Here is a 21,556-nt window from a genome sequence, read left to right as displayed (position 1 = left end):
AGCTAAGCACAGGCAAAATCCTGGAGGAAAACCTGGTTGCCTGCTTTCTACCAGACACTGGGAGATGAATTCACCTTTCAGCAGGACAATAACTTCAAACACAAGGCCAAATCTACACTGGAGTTGCTTACCAAGAAGTCAGTGAATGTTCCTGAGTGGCCGAATTACAGTTGACTTAAATCTGCTTGAAATTAAATAGCAAGACTTGAAAATGGTTGTCTAGAAATGATCAACAACCAATTTGACAGATCTTGAAGAATTTTGAAAATAAATGGCCAAATATTATACAATCCAGGTGTGCAAAGCTCTTAAGATTTACCCAGAAAGACACACAGCTGTAATCGCTGCCAAAGGTGATTCTAACATACAGTGGGGGAAAAAAGTATTTAGTCAGCCACCAATTGTGCAAGTTCTCCCACTTAAAAAGATGAGAGAGGCCTGTAATTTTCATCATAGGTACACGTCAACTATGACAGACAAATTTAGATTTTTTTTCTCCAGAAAATCACATTGTAGGATTTTTTTATGAATTTATTTGCAAATTATGGTGGAAAATAAGTATTTGGTCACCTACAAACAAGCAAGATTTCTGGCTCTCACAGACCTGTAACTTCTTCTTTAAGAGGCTCCTCTGTCCTCCACTCGTTACCTGTATTAATGCACCGGTTTGAACTTGTTATCAGTATAAAAGACACCTGTCCACAACCTCAAACAGTCACACTCCAAACTCCACTATGGCCAAGACCAAAGAGCTGTCAAAGGACACCAGAAACAAAATTGTAGACCTGCACCAGGCTGGGAAGACTGAATCTGCAATAGGTAAGCAGCTTGGTTTGAAGAAATCAACTGTGGGAGCAATTATTAGGAAATGGAAGACATACAAGACCACTGATAATCTCCCTCGATCTGGGGCTCTGCGCAAGATCTCACCCCGTTGGGTCAAAATGATCACAAGAACGGTGCGCAAAAATCCCAGAACCACACGGGGGGACCCTCCTCAGGTCCGGTTCTGAAGGCACTGTATCATTTTTTGGGGTCAAGGGCCCCCTAGCGGCCAGGGGCCCTAAGCGACCACTTATGTTGTTTATGCCTGGAACCGGCCCTGAGGAGGGGCAACCTGAACCTGAAGTCAATAAGAAAACCTTAATTTCTGTTTCTGTTGAAAAGCATTGACTTGGACTTATTTTGTCTGAGTTCCCCGCAATGTGCAAACTTTTTAAGACAGCTTTTATTGAACTTTTTCCTCATTTCATGCCTTCTGCTTCACGAAAGACGGCATACTTTATTACTTTGTCTTTTGAAACTGTGCAATGCAAAAAGGGAAATCTAAGCAAGCCTAATAAATATCTTACATTCTGTGATAAAATTAGTGTTTTATTTCTATTTTTTACTTACCATATATAAAGTCATTGGCAGATAATTTTGCTTAATTTAATCTAAAAAGGTTTATCTTATTTCAAGATACATTTAAAAATTACATAAAAATTAAAATGTAAGATATTTTACTTTTAGATATTTTAACTTAATCGTCACAAAAGGAGACACTGCTGTGTGTTATTATTTTCTCTGTACAGTAAAGTATATTGAGACTATTATGATGCACTTAAATAAAATGTTTGACCTACTGACAGAGTTGACCATTAGAGGCAGATGTTAGTTGTACTCACCGCTGGACTGCTCGTCTCCGTAGCGTTTGTGTGAGGGAGCATACAGGAACATGATGGCGAACACGTAGAGGTTCCACATGCCGTAGATCCCCGTGAAGAAGGCACTGTTCACCTGCACCGTGTAGTCTCCCCAGTGCCAGTGGCCCTCGTTCACCTAGACACCCACAATATGCGGTGTGTTCAGTAGGTACAAAACGTAAGCAAAAACACCATGAAACCCTGAACTTGTCCAATAAGAAACACTTGTTTTCATTTTTCCGGTTTAAAACATTTAGCTACGGAGTGCCCTAATGAACATGCTTAAAAACCTAATCCTCTCCAGAGGATTCTGGGATACCCCTGGAGTCACACTAAGACAGAACTTACCTGACTGATGATGAAGAAGATGACTGTCATGGCAGCACAGGTCAGAGTGACCAACATGAGGAACTTGAACCGGAAGATTAGGCCCTGAGAGAGGAAGATTAAAGTTACTATTACTTTCCATGAAAAAGGAAACACACACGTGAAATTTATTGAGAAGACACATATTTAGATACACCCGGTACACACGCACACAAATTTAGACAGGCAGAAAAAACACAACAAATATATGTATAAAAACGCACTTTTAGGTGCACAAATGTATACACACAAAAACAGACACACACCTCATAGTGTAGGCGTCTTGCCTTGGACATGGCGGGCAGGGAGGACCTCTTCCCACTGATGTTGCGGAACACTTGGAACACCATGAAGCACAGGAAGAGGAAGTACAGACAGGCACAGATCCCCGCCACGATGATGAACGCCATCTGTTATCAACCTCAGTCAAGGAGGGAACTAGCATGGTGATGCTAATAGAGCATAGCTTAATAAATCGTTACGATATTACTCAACAAACTGAAAGACTAACTGTAACAGAGAAACAGGACCGAACATAACTGAAGCGCCATCATTTGGGAATCGCTGCCCTTACTTTAGATATGGACGCCCAGCCTTAGCTCAACGTACATTTTCCAACAGACTGATAGAAACCAATGGCTGGCTTCGGACAGCTTAATTCTAGGAACACTAAGTAGAAAAAAATAGAAACCTCCTCGGCTGAAAGGTTCTAAAAGCTAGTGAATATGCCATGTTCTACTTCCAGGCTTGATAGAGATGGCTGTCTTTTCACAGGGCTTTCTTCTTCCACTGGACTGGAGAGTGAGCAAGAAAGAAAGAGAGTGGGAGAGAAAGAGGGAATGCTAGAGGGAGAGAGCAAGAGTGAAGGAGAGAGCGAGATGCACCAAGAGACTCTTGCTGCCACAAGTTATTGATGGGGGGGGGGGGGGAGGGGTGTACTGATGAATCTTGCATCAACTAGGCCTGTGGGTTTCCCTACTGCAGCTCTCCTCCACACACAGTGAGGAGGCAGAGGGGAGACCCAGGAGAGAGATGGCCCAAGGCAGGAGTAGGCACTGCCAGCAACACTGAATTATTCCTCCATCCTCACTGCAGCACAGAACACAGTGGAGAGGACCTCAGGGACAGCCTGTGACTGATGGAGGAGGCGTGCTCTGATTAATGTTAGTATGTCTCTGTCAAATATTGACATACAATCTGTCCCTATGTTACAATGAAATGAAAGAGAGATCAGATAAATTATAATTATAGGATACACTGGGAGCTTAAAATGGGGATATACAGTACAATGGCATGGACACATTCTTTTTCAGACTTACAAGGGATCATTCATCCCTAGTTTAGTCTCCCTTGGTCTGTCCACTTAAGGTAAGGAGTAATCAAAAGGATACAGCCAACTCAGTCCCCACGTCGGAAGCCCAAATACTGTAGAAAGGGTTCTTCAACTGGACTCCCCTGGTGGGAAAATCAAATATGTCAGAAATGGTCCCTGCAGAATTGTGGCGGTAACCTTTAAATACGTTTTATTTTGACAGTGTGACGAAGGAACTGTGTTGTGTGTGTGTTTCAGCCTCACCTCTCACACATGTCGAAGATGAAGAGGCAGAAGGAGCCGAAGACAATGGGTCCCACCTGCTTCCAGTAGATTGAGAAACGGTTCCTCTCCATCTGGTCCTGAGGAAGGAGTAATGATAAAGACAGAACAGAAAGACAAGAGAGGAGGGATGAAATGACAAAACAAATTAGAAAACGATCCTGGTCTAAACAAACCATGTATCTACATCAGAAAGTATTCACACCCCTTGACTTTTTCCACATGTTGTTATGTGACAGCCTTCATTTAAATGGATTACATTTCAATTTTTTTTCACTGGCCTACACAAAAAAAAACAATGTCAAAGTGGAAATACGTTTTTAGAATTTTTTTACAAATGAATTAAAAATGAAAAGCTGAAATGTCTTGAGTCAATAAGTATTCAACCCATTTGTTATGGCAAGCCTAAATACGTTCAACGGTAAAATAATAATGAGTTGCATGGACATGTGGGCAATAATAGTGTTTAATATGATGTTCGAATGACTACCTCATCTCTGTACCCCACACATACAATTATCTGTAAGGTCCCTCAGTCCAGCAGTGTATTTCAAACAGATTCAACCACAAAGACCAAGGAGACTTTCCAATGCCTCGCAAAGGGCACCTATTGGTAGATGAGAAGGAAGGAAACCGCTCAGGGAATTCACCATGAGGCCAATAGTGACTTTAAAACAGTTACAGAGTTCAATGGCTGTGACAGGAGAAAACTGAGGATGGATTAACAACATTGTAGTTATTCCACAATACTAACCTAATTGACAGAGTGAAAATAAGGAAGCCTGTACAGAATAAAAATGTTCCAAAGCATCCTGTTTGCAACAAGGCACTAACGTAACACTGCAAAAAACATTTTGTTCTGAATACAAAGTGTTATGTTTGGAGAAAATCCATTACAACACATTACTGTGTACCACTCTCCATATTTCAAGCATAGTGGTGGCTGCATCATGTTATGTGTATGCTTGAAATCGTTCAGGACTGGGGAGTTTTTCAGGATAGAAATAAACGGAATGGAGCTAAGCACAGGCAAAATCCTGGAGGAAAACCTGGTTCAGTCTGCTTTCTAACAGACACTGGAAAATGAATTCACCTTTCAGCAGGACAATAACCTAAAACACAAGGCCAAATCTACACTGGAGTTACTTACCAAGACAGTGAATGTTCCTGAGTGGCCGAGTTACAGTTTTGACTTTAATCTACTTGAAAGTCTATGGCAAGACCTAAAAATGGTTGTCTAGCAATGATCAACAACCAACTTGACAGAGCTTGAAGAATTTAGAAAATAATAAAATGGGCAAATGTCGCACAATCCAGGTGTGTAAAGCTCTTAGACTTACCCAGAAAGACTCACAGCTAATTTGGTGTTTACCACAAAGGTCACAATACCATGACAGACCTATCCTTCTATAACTTTTATTTATCATAGCAGATAGCCAGACACTAAGCAGCATAAAAGGTTTTAGGACTATGGATACAAAGTAATACGAAGTCATACTAAGTCCATGGATACTAATTCAAACCGCTCGCCCACGCGACGCCATACACGTGGTCTGCGATTGTTAGGCCGGTTGGACGTACTGCCAAATTCTCTGAAACGACATTGGTGGCGGCTTTCTGTATAAGCACTTTGTGACATCTGCTGATGTAAAAAGGGCTTTATAAATCAATTTGATTGATTGATTAATTATGGTAGAGAAATGAACATTCAATTCTCTGGCAACAGCTCTGGTGGACATTCCTGCAGTCAGCATGCCAATTGCACCCTCCCTCAAAACTTGAGACTCCTGTGGCATTGTGTTGTGTGACAAAACTGTACATTTTAGAGTGGCCTTTTATTGCCTCATGCACAAGGTGCACCTGTGTAATGATGATCATGCTGTTTAATCAGCTTCTTGATATGCCACACCTGTCAGGGGATGGATTGTCTTGTCAAGGAGAAAGGCTCACTAACAGAGATGTAAACAAATTTGGGCACAACATTTGAGAGAAATAAGCTTTTTGTGCACATGTAACATTTCTGGGATCTTTTATTTCAGCTCATGAAACCAGCACTTTACATGCTGCGTTTATATTTTTGTTCAGTGTATTTGACCCTGCTGGTCATCTATGAACGTTTGAACATCTTGAAGAACGATCTGGCCTTAATGGCCATGTACTTTTATACTGTAATCTCCACCCGGCACAGCCAGAAGAGGACTGGCCTCCCCTCAGAGCCTGGTTCCACTCTAGGTTTCTTCCCTGGTTCCTGTCTTTCTAGGGAGTTTTTCCTAGCCACCGTGCTTCTACATCTGCATTGCTTGCTGGTTGGGGTTTTAGGCTGGGTTTCTGTATAAGCACTTTGTGACATCTGCTGATGTAAAAATAACTTTATAAATACATTTGATTTGATAGGCAATGTTACCACTTTCGCGTAGACTGCATTCACGGTAAACGCTGCATATGTCAGCTCAATCGGAAATTACCTTTGAATGTCAACCGCGCTACAACGGTGATCTTCCGCACTACAGATTGAATCAAGCCCTAAGTCATACTAAGTCAATGGATACTAATTCAATGGATACTAATTCATACTAAGTCAATGGACACTAAGTCAATGGATACTAATGAATACTAAGTCAATGGATACTAATTCAATGCATACTAATTCAATGGATACTAAGTCAATGGAAACTAAGTCGCATTAACTCAATTGATACTAAGTAATTAGCTCGATGGATACTAAGTCATTAGCTAAATGGATACTAAGTCGGTGAGAAGAAAGGTGAAGAGACAGGCGACAGACCATGAGGTGCTCTCCACAGAAGATGATCCAGAAGGAGAGCAGCATGGCGTAGAAGATGCCCTGCCGGATGTCCCCGAACAGCAGCATCCAGGTCCAGTTGAAGCCCACAGAGAACCACTCCACCGGGATGTTGATGAAGGTCATGCACAAGCCCAGTGCAAAGATCACCCTGGAGGACACATCATCAACTCCATCATCATCATCAAAATCATTATTATCACCACTACCACCATCATGATCAACATGATCATCAACATAAAAACAAATATCAATCATCGTCATTAATAGCATACTTCATTAACATAATGCTCACAATCAATATAAATCACTATAGACATTACTTTTTTTTTTTTAATCAGCAGAATTGTTAAAAGGTTGGGCTCAGATACTTTAACACGTTCTTTCAACTCAACATAGCCAAACAAAAATCGGACAGAAATGTCACCGGAGAACTCATAACATGGGGTCAGACATAGGGGAGACCCATCTCATTAGACTGCTAAGGGAGACATAGTCGGGGGAGTCTCTCTGTGGAGACTCCATAGTCCAACTACCTAACCACTGGGGAGACTCCATAGCCACTAGGGAGACTCCATAGCCCACCTCCATAGCCACTAGGGAGACTCCATAGTCCACCTCCATAGCCACTAGGGAGACTCCATAGTCCACCTCCATAGCCACTGGGGAGACTCCATAGTCCACCTCCATAACAACTGGGGAGACTCCATAGTCCACCTCCATAACAACTGGGGAGACTCCATAGTCCATCTCCATAGCCACTAGGGAGACTCCATAGTCCACCTCCATAGCCACTAGGGAGACTCCATAGTCCACCTCCATAGCCACTGGGGAGACTCCATAGTCCACCTCCATAGCCACTGGGGAGACTCCATAGTCCACCTCCATAGCCACTGGGGAGACTCCATAGTCCACCTCCATAACAACTGGGGAGACTCCATAGTCACCTCCATAGCCACTGGGGAGACTCCATAGTCCACCTCCATAGCCACTGGGGAGACTCCATAGTCCACCTCCATAGCCACTGGGGAGACTCCATAGTCCACCTCCATAACAACTGGGGAGACTCCATAGTCCACCTCCATAACAACTGGGGAGACTCCATAGTCACCTCCATAGCCACTGGGGAGACTCCATAGTCCACCTCCATAGCCACTGGGGAGACTCCATAGTCCACCTCCATAGCCACTGGGGAGACTCCATAGTCCACCTCCATAACAACTGGGGAGACTCCACCTCCCTGACCACTGGACCACACTGCTGGCTTTGATAAATCACTGCGGGTAAAATAAATAAATATCAACCTAATAAGGCTTCTCTGTTCAATGGCTGCAAGTCCTTACATGCTGGGACAAGATGAAAGGATAATCACAAAGAGGATGGGAGGAAGGCAGGGGAGTGGGTGAGGGATAGAGAGGGGGGTGTAATGCAGGGAGCGGGTGAGGGATAGAGAGGGGGGTGTAATACAGGGAGCGGGTGAGGGATAGAGAGGGGGGTGTAATACAGGGAGCGGGTGAGGGATAGAGAGGGGGGTGTAATACAGGGAGCGGGAAGGGGGGTGCAGTGCGGGCTGAGAGTGGGGGAATTGTGTGTGTGTGTGTGTGGATGAGGGTTTGCAATTGACTCTAAAAACATTAATCACATTCCAGAAGAGTCGGCAGCGAGAACCGTTCCGGCATGTTCTACCGAGTGAACAGTGAGACCACATTGGGCTGGTATGCAGGGAATGTCCTGCGCTCTGCGACTATACAGTCGGGAGAGAGGAGGTGTATATAAAGAAGAGCACTTAAACTAAACAAGCTGCAGAGTTAGCTACATAACTCGTAAGAGAGGCCTCAACTTACAGCACACTTGAATGTTTGTGTAGTAAATTATTAGTTTTTTGTGCTCAAGTACTTTGAAAAACAATACAACACGATGACCACCACGCCTTAGGATACAGTTCTCTTTTAATAACTAAACTAAACAGAATAAAATATAGCTTTAGTGGAAACAGACTTCAGGCATAGATAAATTGATTCTTCAAGTACTTTATATTTTTCCAGGAAACCTTTCCAAGTAGTCCACCAGCAATTAATTGTGTTAAATACTGATAATGACAATGTACTTTCGGTTTGGAAAGAGAACCGTATCCTGAGGCATGGTGGTCATCGAGTTGTTTTGTTTTTCAAAGGTCTTGAGCACAAAAACCTAAATAATCCACTACACAAACATTCAAGTGCTTTTAACAAATCTGGTGTCAACCACCTTGCTCATTCAGTCAACTGACTTTTCTTACATAGACAATAATGTAACATTGGCCCAGTTCCCACGAATCCCACCATCAGAGACAGCAGGGAGCCTAAGTACCTATGAGAGGCATTTCCCCATTACATCTCTTGTTAGTTCTAAAATAAAAGTTATCCGATAAGACTTCCATCTCAACACCTCTAAGGAATAGCATGACGGCTTCACCAAAGCTTTTACAGCATGAACATTTTTTATCTCCTCTCCACAAATAGAGTTCGAGTGCCATTTCCTGAGAACTCTGCGGCCATTTGGGAATGAGGGCTCTGAGCCGAAGACCAAGGACAAGATGGAGAGAGTGAGGAAAGATTGAGGTGGACGTGTTAGTTGTGTGCTAGAAGACTGTGTTACACGCTTTACGCCTCAACGAACGTTCCTGTGGTGTTGAACGCAGAGACATACTGATACGCTCTCCCCTCACTGCAGGGGGTAAACTAAACTGAACCTTTAGCTCCCTGCACAGGGTATCATTCTACACTACATTGGTACATCATTGCAATCTGGTGTTAGTTATCATTTTAGCTAGAAAAAGCTACATTTGGTTCAAATTTTTATTAAACAGTGTAGCTGCTGCTCTAGGATCAGTTTAGCCTTTTAGATCATGGTGAATACGAGTGCATGCACAAAGGGGAGCTGATCCTAGACCAGCAATCCTACTCTGAGATGCTTTGTGAATACGGACCCAGGACACGGCGCACTGAGAAGATCTGACCTAGATGCACAGTTCATCCATAGTTAATCTAATGACATGTCTCTTCCTGTACTAATGTTACCATAAGCACTAGGCCTAACTGGTATCCACTGGGGTTACTGGGTTTTACCCTGGCTGAAGGTTTGACTTGTGTGTATAGCTAGGACAAGGACATCCATGCATTTTGGATTAGAGATACATTCTTGATTCACACAATCTACATGGTGCGCCAGCGCACAAAGCAACCAATGTCAATGGATGACTGAACTCTGTTTTGACGCCAAATTTGAATATAGAACAAAGAAACATCCCGTTTACAGTACAATAAACAATATGGCCGCCTTACTTTTCCAACAGCACAGGGGGTCGTGTCATCAGGGTGATGCGTCTCCAGTACCACACCATGATGATGAGGATGCTGGGTGTGAGGAAGGTCTTCATGGCGAACCACACCTTGGTGAAACCGCCGTTCTGATGGATACCCTGATAGGATAGGAAATTAAACGTTAGCCACAGTCTTTCACACAGTTCATCTCAACATCTTGTTTTGCCATTTTGACGATCAGTTTGGACAAAATCAAAAGCCGAACCAAAGTATTTTCACACTTTGGGCGTGTGAAGCCTCGATAGTAAAGAATATTTGATAATCAAGGATATATTATAGTCTCTCCCAACTGAGAGGAGACGGGGCGATATGGAAGAGATGTGTGGTAGAGAATGCTCACCACTAGGCGGATGTCCTTGATCTCACCGATGCCCACGTTGATCTTCTTGCGTTCGCTGACGGGCAGGCGGATGTTGAGCAGGTAGTACTTGTGGGCCACGTTGCCCAGCTCCATGAAGGGCAGCAGGTCACACTCATAGTAGCGGCCCTCATTCTCATACGTCTACAGGACACAAGAAGATAACGGTAAGAGATATCCAATTGGACAACAACTCAACTTATATGGATTTCTTCTTTTACACAAAAATAAATCTGATGAGCTGAAACGATGGGACTTTGAGAGACTGATTAATACCTGAAAAATCAAGTGTGAGCAATCAGATGGCAAAATTAAACAAAAGCCAGTAGCACAACAGATATTGAGGACTGGAAGTGTTGAGCACTCCACAAAGTGTTTACCTTGGTGGTGGTGAAGTTGCAGCTGAGCTTCCTCTGTTCTATGGAGTGGGCCATCTCTGTCCACTCGCTGAGCGTGTCATCCCTGTAGGCCAAACCCACGTCGATGGTGGCCAATGCTCCATCCTCTGTAGGGGGGAAATGTCAACATATCACACTTTAGGGTGATCTGAATGTTCAAAAGGTTCACAAATTGACCAACTACCAAACTTTATATAGATACCAGTTATGGAGACTTCATTACAATGACACATCTATCCTGTTTTTGATCTATGCAGGTCTGAACAAGCAGATCAGCATTTAAGGGGGAATTTGCAATTAATTAAATTCTCCATTTACACCTGCTCAACTTAAATTTGTAGCTTTGACATCAATACATCTGTGTAAACCAGCGATGACTGGGATGAAATAAGTCTCTGATGACAGAGAGACAGTCTTTTTGGTAAGAGGCTAGCTCTCAATTGACCAAAGGGGGCCCAAGGGGGCTTACAACGGTCCCCGTCTTGGCTTATCAGCTTTTGGCTTTTCAGCTGAACATATGGATTGCAGCTGGCTCCATGTGAACTACAATCCCCACGCTCGGTTTTAAAGTTTAGAAACATTAACAATCCTCGCTTGCGATACGGTTTTGGAAACATTTGGATTTTAACTTTCATACCAGCGAGAACTAATCTTTCAAATACAAAAGATACACTTACAATACACAGTTTAGCAAAGTAGCACCCGACTCTTTTCACACACTGCCTCCAGCCGAGGTAGGACACATACTCTCACCTTGTGCTCGCATTTCCATTGGACCATTCCATTCCACATTTACGGCTGGATCGCATGAGTTTCTCAAAATACAGCCGGATGCAACTTTGCTAAACTGGGTACAGTAAGTGTATATTTTGTATTAGAATAATAATTTCTCGCTTATAGAAAAGTTAAGTTCTAAATGTTTCCCAAACCATATAGCGTTGCGAGGCATATTTGCATTTAAACAGAGCATTTGGTTAGAGTCGGGCAGCGTCGGGACATTTGCCTCAGGCAGCATATAGCTATGTGGAATGACCCAATGGAATGCAATGGAACTGGAGTCATGATAAGGGGTAGGAAGAGGCCAGAGAGGGAGCAACGTCTGGACCTGTGAAAAGGATGCATATCTCTGCTAAACATAAGATCTGATAAGAGCAACACTGGGTAATTTTAAGGCTGTCAAATCACCCGACACATCATTTGCTTTCACTTAGTGTGAATGAAATGTTATCATTTCCCACGCATATGCATCAACATCCATTAAAGACAAAGAGTGCAAGTCTAAACTACTCCAAAGGCTACAAATGTGACACTGGGCTCATTGGGCTGATGAAAGGGATAGTTCAACCCACAAAAAGGGCTGTGCCTACAGATAGAGAGCTTTCGCCCTGCCCCTGCCCACACCTCCGGAAACCCCTTCCTTAAAGCTATGGATCTGGATCACGTTCTGCACTTTTGTTATTTTACGCACACATTAGTTTTACTAACGTAGCTGCTGGTCATACTCCGCCTCCCTTCACGTTTCGCTCTTCAAAGCCAATTAATGCTTGCTCAGGTAATGTGATCTGGAGGCTCCGTACAGAAGGTGTGACGCAATTGCGGAGCCACCAAAGGCGAGCTCCGTACCGCATCGCCGTGCACCTACCGTCAACCAACATTTTCATGAGGTCCTGTATAAACACAAACTCAATTACAACTTCCTTCACAACAGCTCTTCAATGTGTAGCGCAAGAAGTATGAATCCCCTTAATTCTGCAGTGGCCTTATCACAGTAAATGCTGTACGGCCACTGCAGATGTTGGATTGACCATGCAGTGGCCGTACAACCTCTTCTGAACCATGATGACGTAGCCTATGTCTCTGCCTCATATTTCTCAACAGCTGAAATAAAAAGCCTGAGGCAATTTGAATGAACATTCCAAAACATGTATACGAAGGCTACAACCTTCTCGGTCTGTCTGTTGTCATGTAGATTGCAGTTGACTGCCTGTCTGCCTCCTGTGCAGCATAGCCAATGTTTGCAATGATGATGAAAGAAAAAGAACATTCAATCACTAATTGTCTTGCTGCGTTCCACCTCTGGGCAGCCGAACGTTCTAGGCAGCCGGGCATGTATCCAGATCGATAAAAAAATTTAAAATATCTGACAATGGGCAAGTTCCATATTTCTGCCATATAGTGATATCTTGGAGAGAGTAAATAGCTGCATTTACCTCAGCAGCTAAGAATAACATGAAATTGGCTAGACTACCTGTTTGTGTCTTGCTTATGTTTGAAATACTGACAAAGTTTGTACGATCAAGTTGATAATGCATATTGTGTAAAATATGTAAATAGCCTACTACCCTCCTGCAAAAAAAGGACATGAAATCGCGCTTATGATTACCAAGGCATGTTATAACAGTTTTGTGGACGACATTAAGTTTGTAAGCTACACCAGTGACCAGAGGCGATCAAGGAGGGGGGAGCGGCAGCGGAGCACTCAGCAGCCGCTACGTAGGCAGCGGAGTGGGTACTCAACTACGTAAAAAAGAAATATCCTGCACATGCGCAGAAATATCCATATATTTTTTGCCTTAGGAAATTGGGATACAGAAACTCCATATCCGTAGCCACTCCATTTTATGTCCTTAAATGTGACTAATTTGATCGTTTGAGGTATGAAAACGTTGGAGAAACTTTCAAGTTGGGGTGAACTATCCCTTCAACCTTCAAAGTATGTAGGAAAGAAAGAAACCATGTCATCAAAAACACTATCAGAACAGATGCACCAAAACCTCTCAACTGCATGCCATGTTGATCCAAAAATAGTCCAAGGATGATCAATGATCTGAAACATTTCCCTGTAGCTTAAAGCTATTTTACGTACATGTACCTAAGGCCTTGAGTTCAGTCTACTACTACACAGTGGGTAATGATACTATAGGCCTGACTTGAAGGTGAAACCTTTCAGAGCTGAACCTCGTTTTAAGTGCTTTAAGAAACAAAATGGGAGTGAGCATGCCAAGACAGGCTTTAGATCACATTGCAAAGGCAAAGTGTTCTGTATTTCCCCCTTCCAAACAGACTCTTGTGCAGTTATGAAACAAGCTGGAGAGCACTGAAAGAAACCCGGTGGCCTGACCGGGAGAGGGGGAAGAGAGGAAAAGAGGGGGGGGTTATTGGCAGTCCTCTCTCCTCTACCGTCTCCCCGAACCCCTCTATCCCTCCCCTCTCAAGCGAACACTACCAAAGATCCTGAATGTCAGCTTACCGCACACAAACATTCCACCCCAGTCCAGCGCCCATCGCCACAGTGACTAAGCCTTCTCAACAGCTGTGTTATTGCTGGACCCCTGCCAGGGGTGATTGGAGCCGGGGTAGAGTGGGGTGGGGGAGGAAGAAAGGGGGTCAATTCATCTCAGGGACCAGCTTTATAACACCAAGTGGCCAAGGTGCTGTTGGGGGGCTTCTTTATACATTCCGCAATAGTCATATGACTGAGGAGTAGAATCCCCTTACCTTTGGCATGGTACTGTCTAACCCTTTGGCATGGTACTGTCTAACCCTTTGGCATGGTACTGTCTAACCCTTTGGCATGGTACTGTCTAACCCTTTGGCATGGTACTGTCTAACCCTTTGGCATGGTACTGTCTAACCCTTTGACATGGTACTGTCTAACCCTTTGGCATGGTACTGTCTAAAGAAAGTGGTTCTGGTTGAGTTATAGACAGAGGCCATTTTGTCAGACACTGAGAGCTCTGCTTCTTTGCTTACCTGTCAGCCAGAGAGATTTGGATGCCGTGAGAAAGTAATAACCTAGAGCGCTGTCAATAGACTGCTGGAACTCCTCAACCTAGAGCTGTCAATAGACTGCTGGAACTCCTCAACCTAGAGCTGTCAATAGACTGCTGGAACTCCTCAACCTAGAGCTGTCAATAGACTGCTGGAACTCCTCAACCTAGAGCTGTCAATAGACTGCTGGAACTCCTCAACCTAGAGCTGTCAATAGACTGGCTGGAACTCCTCAACCTAGAGCTGTCAATAGACTGGCTGGAACTCCTCAACCTAGAGCTGTCAATAGACTGCTGGAACTCCCTCAACCTAGAGCTGTCAATAGACTGCTGGAACTCCCTCAACCTAGAGCTGTCAATAGACTGCTGGAACTCCTCAACCTAGAGCTGTCAATAGACTGCTGGAACTCCTCAACCTAGAGCTGCCAATAGACTGCTGGAACTCCTCAACCTAGAGCTGTCAATAGACTGCTGGAACTCCTCAACCTAGAGCTGTCAATAGACTGCTGGAACTCCTCAACCTAGAGCTGTCAATAGACTGCTGGAACTCCTCAACCTAGAGCTCTGTCAATAGACTGCTGGAACTCCTCAACCTAGAGCTGTCAATAGACTGCTGGAACTCCTCAACCTAGAGCTGCCAATAGACTGCTGGAACTCCTCAACCTAGAGCTCTGTCAATAGACTGCTGGAACTCCTCAACCTAGAGCTGTCAATAGACTGCTGGAACTCCTCAACCTAGAGCTGCCAATAGACTGCTGGAAATCCTCTTCCTTGAACAAACTAGCGCTCCACTCCTTGTTAATGTAACAGTGGTTGTTTGCAGAGCTAGACTCGCATGAAGAGTATTCCTGCCTGAGACTATCTGACCTCTGTTGAGACCAAAAAGAGACCTAGAGTTCAGCGAGCTAATATGATCTTGAGTTGCAAGGACAACCTGGATTTGATTTGTGATCGGTTACATTACAGCTACACGTTTCAGCACTGAAGTTGAATATGTCGTTTGATATGCAGCTGCTTGCCATTTTCGTGCCGGATGTCTAGCTCTCCTCCGCGGCTCGGTCATTGGCAGCTGTTGGCATCAAGGTGATCATTAGGCCCTTGCCTCAGGGCCCGCGGCCAGGCACATTAACACTGCTGGCAAATGATCAGAGGTAGTCTGCCCGGCCCCGGCTGCCCCAGTGGCTCAGAGTGGGGTGGATAACAGTCCCATTCCACAGCATCTGTGTGGGTGGAATTCTGGGACGGAGTGGTGAATCACAGACTAATCTGGAAGCGCAAGCTGTAAACAACCCCAACAATTTCATGCTTGGGACAGGAACTTATTTCTTTTTTACGACTCGACACATTGACGAGTATACACTGAAACAGGACTTGGTTTATATGGGAATAAACCGTATAAACCTCACTCAAACAAGATAGAAAATATAAAATGTATGTTTTGTCGTAGTAAAATGCAACTTCACTGCTCACAAGCGTACTTCGCAACATATCTTTGGTGAGAGGAGGAAGTTACACAGTTCCCCAACTGGAGGCCCACAGGGGATTTTATTTGGCCAACCCAAGTTCTCTGAACAAAAAAGACAAGTTTTTATTGTTGGACATAACACCAGCAAATCATCTCCATTTGATTTTCATTTAGAAAATCTGTTCCAAACTACTCCCACGCATAATAGAGAGATATGTGTGATCATACACAAAATGTAAGCAAGGTTTGAAATTATTATGTTTTAGTCAAAAGTTATATCAGTTTGTGCTTCTTGTGGTCAATTTGCAGTCGACAAATTATTTGTAATTATGTTCCGGCCCCCTGACCATCCACTCAACAACAAAAAAATACGGCCCGCGGCTGAATGTAGTTGATGATCCCTGCTGTACAACCGCTGCTAAGCCAGCTATGAAATCTGTTACACAACATAAGAAGAAGTTGGGCTCTGCCTCCCTCCATCCAAATGGCTCCTGGAGCTTAAAAGAGTGTTCTGATCACATTCCCAGGCCGGCCCAGCCCACCAATCCCCCTTCATTAGACCTCTTCATTATACCTCTAATCCCTTCTTTCACAGCCCCAGACCTGGCGCAGCGCAAAGCGACGATCTGCCCAGTCAGTGCCGCCTCCTTCTTACCAACCACACACTCAAGAGACATTTCACTCGCTACAGTGCTACAGAAGGGAGAAGCAAGCCCAACATTCCATACTACCCTTCCCTTTATCCCAGGCCAGACGAGGGTTGCCTAGTCTTAATCCTTCTCTGAATGTGAGAACTGTGCACACTTCCAAATCAAACCCTCATCCCTACACCTAATATTTTCAGGTAGATCTGGAAGAACAGACTGGATTGATGTAAGAAAGATGGTGACCTTTTCCCATGTATAGTACCATTGGGTTCAGATTGGAATTGGGCACAGATCTGACTTATACCATGTTCAGATAAGGACGTGGCCAACCATTCCTGATCTGAACGTAAAAGAATGTTAAGAGGATACAGGGAGGTGCGGGATGTCTGCTTTGATGAGCAAAGGGATGGGGGAAAAACTAGCCTTCATCAGATCAGGCACAAGTTAATTGAGCAAACACCTGCTGCTGAAAATAACTCAATATTTCAGGGCTTTTGTGTTTGTTTTCAAATGTTACATTGACCTCTACAATGGAGAGGGAGACACTCATCCCTAACCCTCACTGAGTGACGTACCATATACCATGTTACAATTCGTCTTGTGGATAGCCAGGAGAAAATGTGACATATTTGCCCAGCAGTGTTATTCCACTGCATACTAGGGAATTCCAAAGCTATCAGCTTCCAAATTGAGACAGCCCACCACAGTTCGAGCCTCCCCCAACTACCTGTTCTATAGAGACTATTAGCCTCTGACATGGATCTCTGAGGCTTGTATCACTAGGGAGAACCAGCACATCCGTCATCGTTAGGCCTTCCTCTCAGCGTGAGAGAAATCCAATCTACTGGGGAGAGAAAAGGCACATTCCTCTGGAGGCTCATGGGACAAAAGCAGGCAACAGCCTGAGGTGACGTAGAGGGACACTAATATCAACAGTATCTATAGACACATCTGAATACTTTAGAATTGGATCCACAGAGAGTGTAAAAGATAAAGGACACACACTTCAGAGGTCATAGAGCTGCATGGACTGGTGAGTCCTCATGAGTCATGATACAACACAGACAGACAAACCAGACAAAGACTGACAGAAAGACTGCCAGACAATATACAAAGACAACAGACAGACAACACAAACACACAAAAACAGACAAAGATCAACAAGGTAAAAATGTCACGGACTCCTGAAATAACACAATTGATACACAATGAATCCTAACAAGAACTGTCGCTCACCTATCTGGTTGTACATCTTGAAAGCAATGTCAAACTGTAGGATGACCAGCATAAACTGGAACCAGGGGCTCATCTCCTTGTTGGGCAGGGGGATATGGACGGCAAACACAATGTTGTTGGCCTCAATCTTCTTGGCCATGGCCTCGTCAAAGTCCCGGATCTTGTCGCACTGGTTAGGGCCCCAGGGCATGAACCATTTGGTGCTCTGGTGGTGTTTGACCGTATCCACACATTTGGTGGCCAGGTAGTGGACCGCTGTGGTGGGGCTGGGAGCTACATGGAGAGGAAAAGAGACGTTAGCCTGGGTAATTGCTTGCTAGGTTACCGCCCGGTTACAGTGTTAGCTACCCTAGATACATAAGTAGTCCTATTCATCTGTCCTGAGGATGACACCTTTCGTGTAGAAAATAAATATATATATATTTGATGAAATGAGCGGTAAATGGTATTTTGGGGATTTAAAATTGTAATTTTTGGTGGCTGACCACATCGTTCCACAATTTTGTTGCGTTCTTATTTCAATGCTCTATGTGTATCCTTTTAGTATTGTGCTGAAAAGTGCAATCGTGTGGAATTTTGAAACAACTTTGTATTATATAACGTGTATGTGCCTCACAGTGTGTCTACTTTCAGTGAATTCATAGTTAGGCTAAAGGTGAAGTTAAAAACAATCAATTTCCAAACTCATAATCAAAGCTTTGTCCTGGAGTTTAAGATGTGTCAGACAGCTATCAAGCTCAACAAAGTAGGTATACATGAAGACGTTTTGCTATGGTTTTTGTTTATTGTCAAAAACAGTAAAATAAAATTTCACCCACAAAATGACCTAGCCAAATCCTGCATTAACAAAGTGCCAATTATTTCTAACCATGTTGACAGAACACCCTGTAGCAAGGCCCAATCCCTTTGAAACTAGCTGCCGGGAAAGGCCCCAGCACACAATACTGTAATGTATTGGTAATAGGTAAGAACAAGAGTCAGACCCTCAGGGCCAGGGCCAGACGTCAGCCATGGCCAAAAAAGCATGAGCGACTTTTCCCTTCATCAATATATCCCCCTAAATTCAGGGGTAATTAACAAATCCCTGCTAGGAATACATCAGTGCCACTATAATCAATGATTAGCTCAAAGGGAAGTAATTTGAGACACCAACAACAATCCACCGTTTCACATTAGTTACTTACGTGCTCAAATATCATACACCTTTTATGTTTTATCCACAGACGAAAACAGCTAAAACAAGGAAACATGTCCGATTGCGAGGCCCTGGTCTGTGCAGATGGTCTCCATTACCAGCTGATGTCGAGACAATTTATTTACTCTTAATAGAGTAACTGAAAAAACATACCACAACATAAAAGCACCCTTGAGGCTAGGCCTTTGGCACCCGCTCATAAAACTAATCAGGCCATCTTGAGAAGAGCATCAACTATCTCTCTCTCTGTGTGTGTGTGTGTGTGTGTGTGTGTGTGTGTGTGTGTCTTCTTAGCTAGGTGCGCCAGTGTCACCTCACAATGGACTTAGGCCTACTCAGGAACAAGCACACAGACACACCAAATTGAATTAAACCAGCTCTACGGAACCCCTCAGAGTTCAATTATCCTGTGACCCTAAGATTCCGGGCACACAACGCTCCTCCAGTTTCCACCTCAGTGTTTCCGCAATAACGTCCGCCTCTCTGCCCAGTGACCTCATGCCGTGTCGGAGTTGTCCAATAACAGGGGGAGATGAACGCCTTTCTACTCAATTACCCTGGCTTGCCCCGGCCACCAAGCAAATACAAAGGCATCCGGCTTCATTAAAACTATCTAAGGCAGGAGCGTCCTAAACAAGCTAATTTGTATCAGTAGCCATCCAGCTCTGGAGAGGAGACTGACTGAGTGGAGAAAGTTTTCCCACAAACTAACCAGATAGGAATCTGTAACAACAGGCCTTATAGGACTCAACTATTGTGACATTGAGCTTGTGTAGGAGTATCTGTGTGTGTGTGTGTGTAGGCACATGGGAAAAAAGCTGACAGCAACTCTGGTGTAGTCCTTGAGGCAGAACACCATTTTGACAGCGTGTGTGTGTGTGTGTGTGTGTGTGTGTCAGTGGAGAGTAGAGCCATGCAAATGGAACCAGCAGGAGAAGAGGAAATATGCAATGCTGAGAGGGGTTTGGGATTTGAGGGGGATGCAAGGGGGACTGCCTGCCTGGGGCCACGGAGGCAGACTTAATGAGGGGAAGGAGGAGAGCAGACATTCTGTGTTGAATCAAAGTTCAAGATAAACACCAATTCCTATGGTGTTTTACAGGAATAGAGGTTATTATTATTGGAAAAACAAACTCATTTGCCAATTAAAAGTGAATTAACTCGATACTTTACAATAAGTTTTATGAAATAGGGAAGTTGTTTGTGTATTATTAATGGAAATTTTACAATGTTTCAAGACCACATTAAACCACGCAACGTCAACACAGATGAAAAGATTGAGTTGGAGACGAATACGTTCTTTTTCTTAAAACTTTGACGAGTTCAAAACTTCGTTAAAGGCTACATTGTTAATAGTTACATAGGCAAAACTTTTACATGACAAGATGAAGCATGCTACTAAGGCAAGCCCTACAGTCGCCATACTGTTCCATTTTATAACAAAACATAGATGTTTTAAAAAATACAATCCTCTTTAAAATGATGTTGTCTAAAGAACTAAGTTGTTTTCATTATTTGATACCTAGAATATTCGATAATCTATAAATCGTGGTTATTCAACCGCGGATATCGCATAACAAAGCCAAAGGTTGCAACAAAAAGGAATACAATTGGAAAAACCATGCTTACCAATCAAGCCTCCGACCATAAAAGAAAACGCTTGGAATAAAAGCAGAATCACTCCCACGATCACCAACTTTTTGGTGCTCATGTTTTCAATAATTGCACCGGCCATCTTAAAAAGTTGAAGAAAATCACACCGAGTGAGAAATCGGGACGAAAGTCACCGCATCTAGCTAGTACTGCAGCGACCGAGATTGAGGAAGGCTGGCCCCGCACTGCCTTGCTTGCAATTCAACTTGGAAGAAGGACTAAACCTAGAATCACATGACGGAATAGCACCCCTGCCTATGCCTGCGGAACACTACACTGAAGGATCTGTGGAGCGCCGCCGCATTGCAATAGAGGTTCGTAATGCAGGTTACCGTGTCATTAAATGCCCGAATAATAATAGCCCCTATTGTGCCAGGGCTATGCAAAGGAATGTTTTCAGTGAAGCTTGAAAATTGTTCTGATCTTAACTTGATTTTTCCCTTCTTTGGAAATGTTAATAACTCTATTAGTTCATAAATGTCCATAGCCTTAATGTGTGATGTTTATGGATAAGCTTCCACAAAATGTTTCCTAAATGAAATGTATGAATATAGACTGTAGGAGGAAGATATTTCATCCAAATTAATTGAATGCAAAGTATGGACTCAAGTCCTTTATGCAAATATTAAAGTCTATGCACACTATACTGTTTTGTAGTGTGATCCCATCTCTGTCTGCGGTGCCCAAGATGATCTTGGCTACAACGCGACTATCCATTTTTTATATAGTACTGGAGGCGAGCTGCAGCGCGCGGGCAATGAGTGGGTGTATCTGGCAAGCGGTTTAAGGCCGAATTGACTGTGTCCCCATCCCATTTTGCTTGGTGAAAAGAGAAGCCTAGTCAAAGAAAGATATAGGCTACAGTGACAATGGTGCACAACCTGGTCTCGGAGCATTTCGTATTATTCTGTATGTAAATCCGAGACACTCCTGGGGTGCAAGTATAGCTATGTTTTTTTGTTGTTGCCAACTTTACACCTATGGATTTTGCGAGGTCTGAAGGATTCCTAGGCCTAGCTACTAC

General features: G+C 43.6%; 1 protein-coding gene across 2 annotated transcripts in view; it reads right to left on the bottom strand.

The window, feature by feature from the left end:
- LOC121580742 (protein wntless homolog) overlaps positions 1-20,774 on the bottom strand; it is a 30,095-nt gene extending 9,321 nt beyond the window's left edge. Inside the window, exons 1-11 of one of the 2 annotated variants that reach the window (XM_041895758.2) lie at positions 20,509-20,774; positions 17,685-17,957; positions 10,549-10,673; positions 10,151-10,312; positions 9,772-9,908; positions 6,431-6,599; positions 3,628-3,725; positions 3,443-3,506; positions 2,318-2,461; positions 2,034-2,117; positions 1,668-1,821 (exon numbers count right to left, since the gene is read on the bottom strand). In XM_041895758.2, coding sequence (XP_041751692.1) covers positions 1,668-1,821; positions 2,034-2,117; positions 2,318-2,461; positions 3,443-3,506; positions 3,628-3,725; positions 6,431-6,599; positions 9,772-9,908; positions 10,151-10,312; positions 10,549-10,673; positions 17,685-17,957; positions 20,509-20,614 — 1,516 coding nt within the window. In that variant the 5' untranslated portion in view covers positions 20,615-20,774. The remainder of the gene's footprint in view (positions 1-1,667; positions 1,822-2,033; positions 2,118-2,317; positions 2,462-3,442; positions 3,507-3,627; positions 3,726-6,430; positions 6,600-9,771; positions 9,909-10,150; positions 10,313-10,548; positions 10,674-17,684; positions 17,958-20,508) is intronic. The other variant, XM_041895757.2, reaches the window with a different exon arrangement.
- Between the last annotated feature and the right edge of the window lie 782 nt (positions 20,775-21,556).

Source organism: Coregonus clupeaformis, chromosome 14 (assembly GCF_020615455.1).
Source record: "Coregonus clupeaformis isolate EN_2021a chromosome 14, ASM2061545v1, whole genome shotgun sequence".
Taxonomy (NCBI): Eukaryota; Metazoa; Chordata; class Actinopteri; order Salmoniformes; family Salmonidae; genus Coregonus; species Coregonus clupeaformis.
The sequence above is the reverse complement of the archived record's forward strand: the minus strand, read 5'-3'. Positions and strand labels throughout refer to the sequence as shown.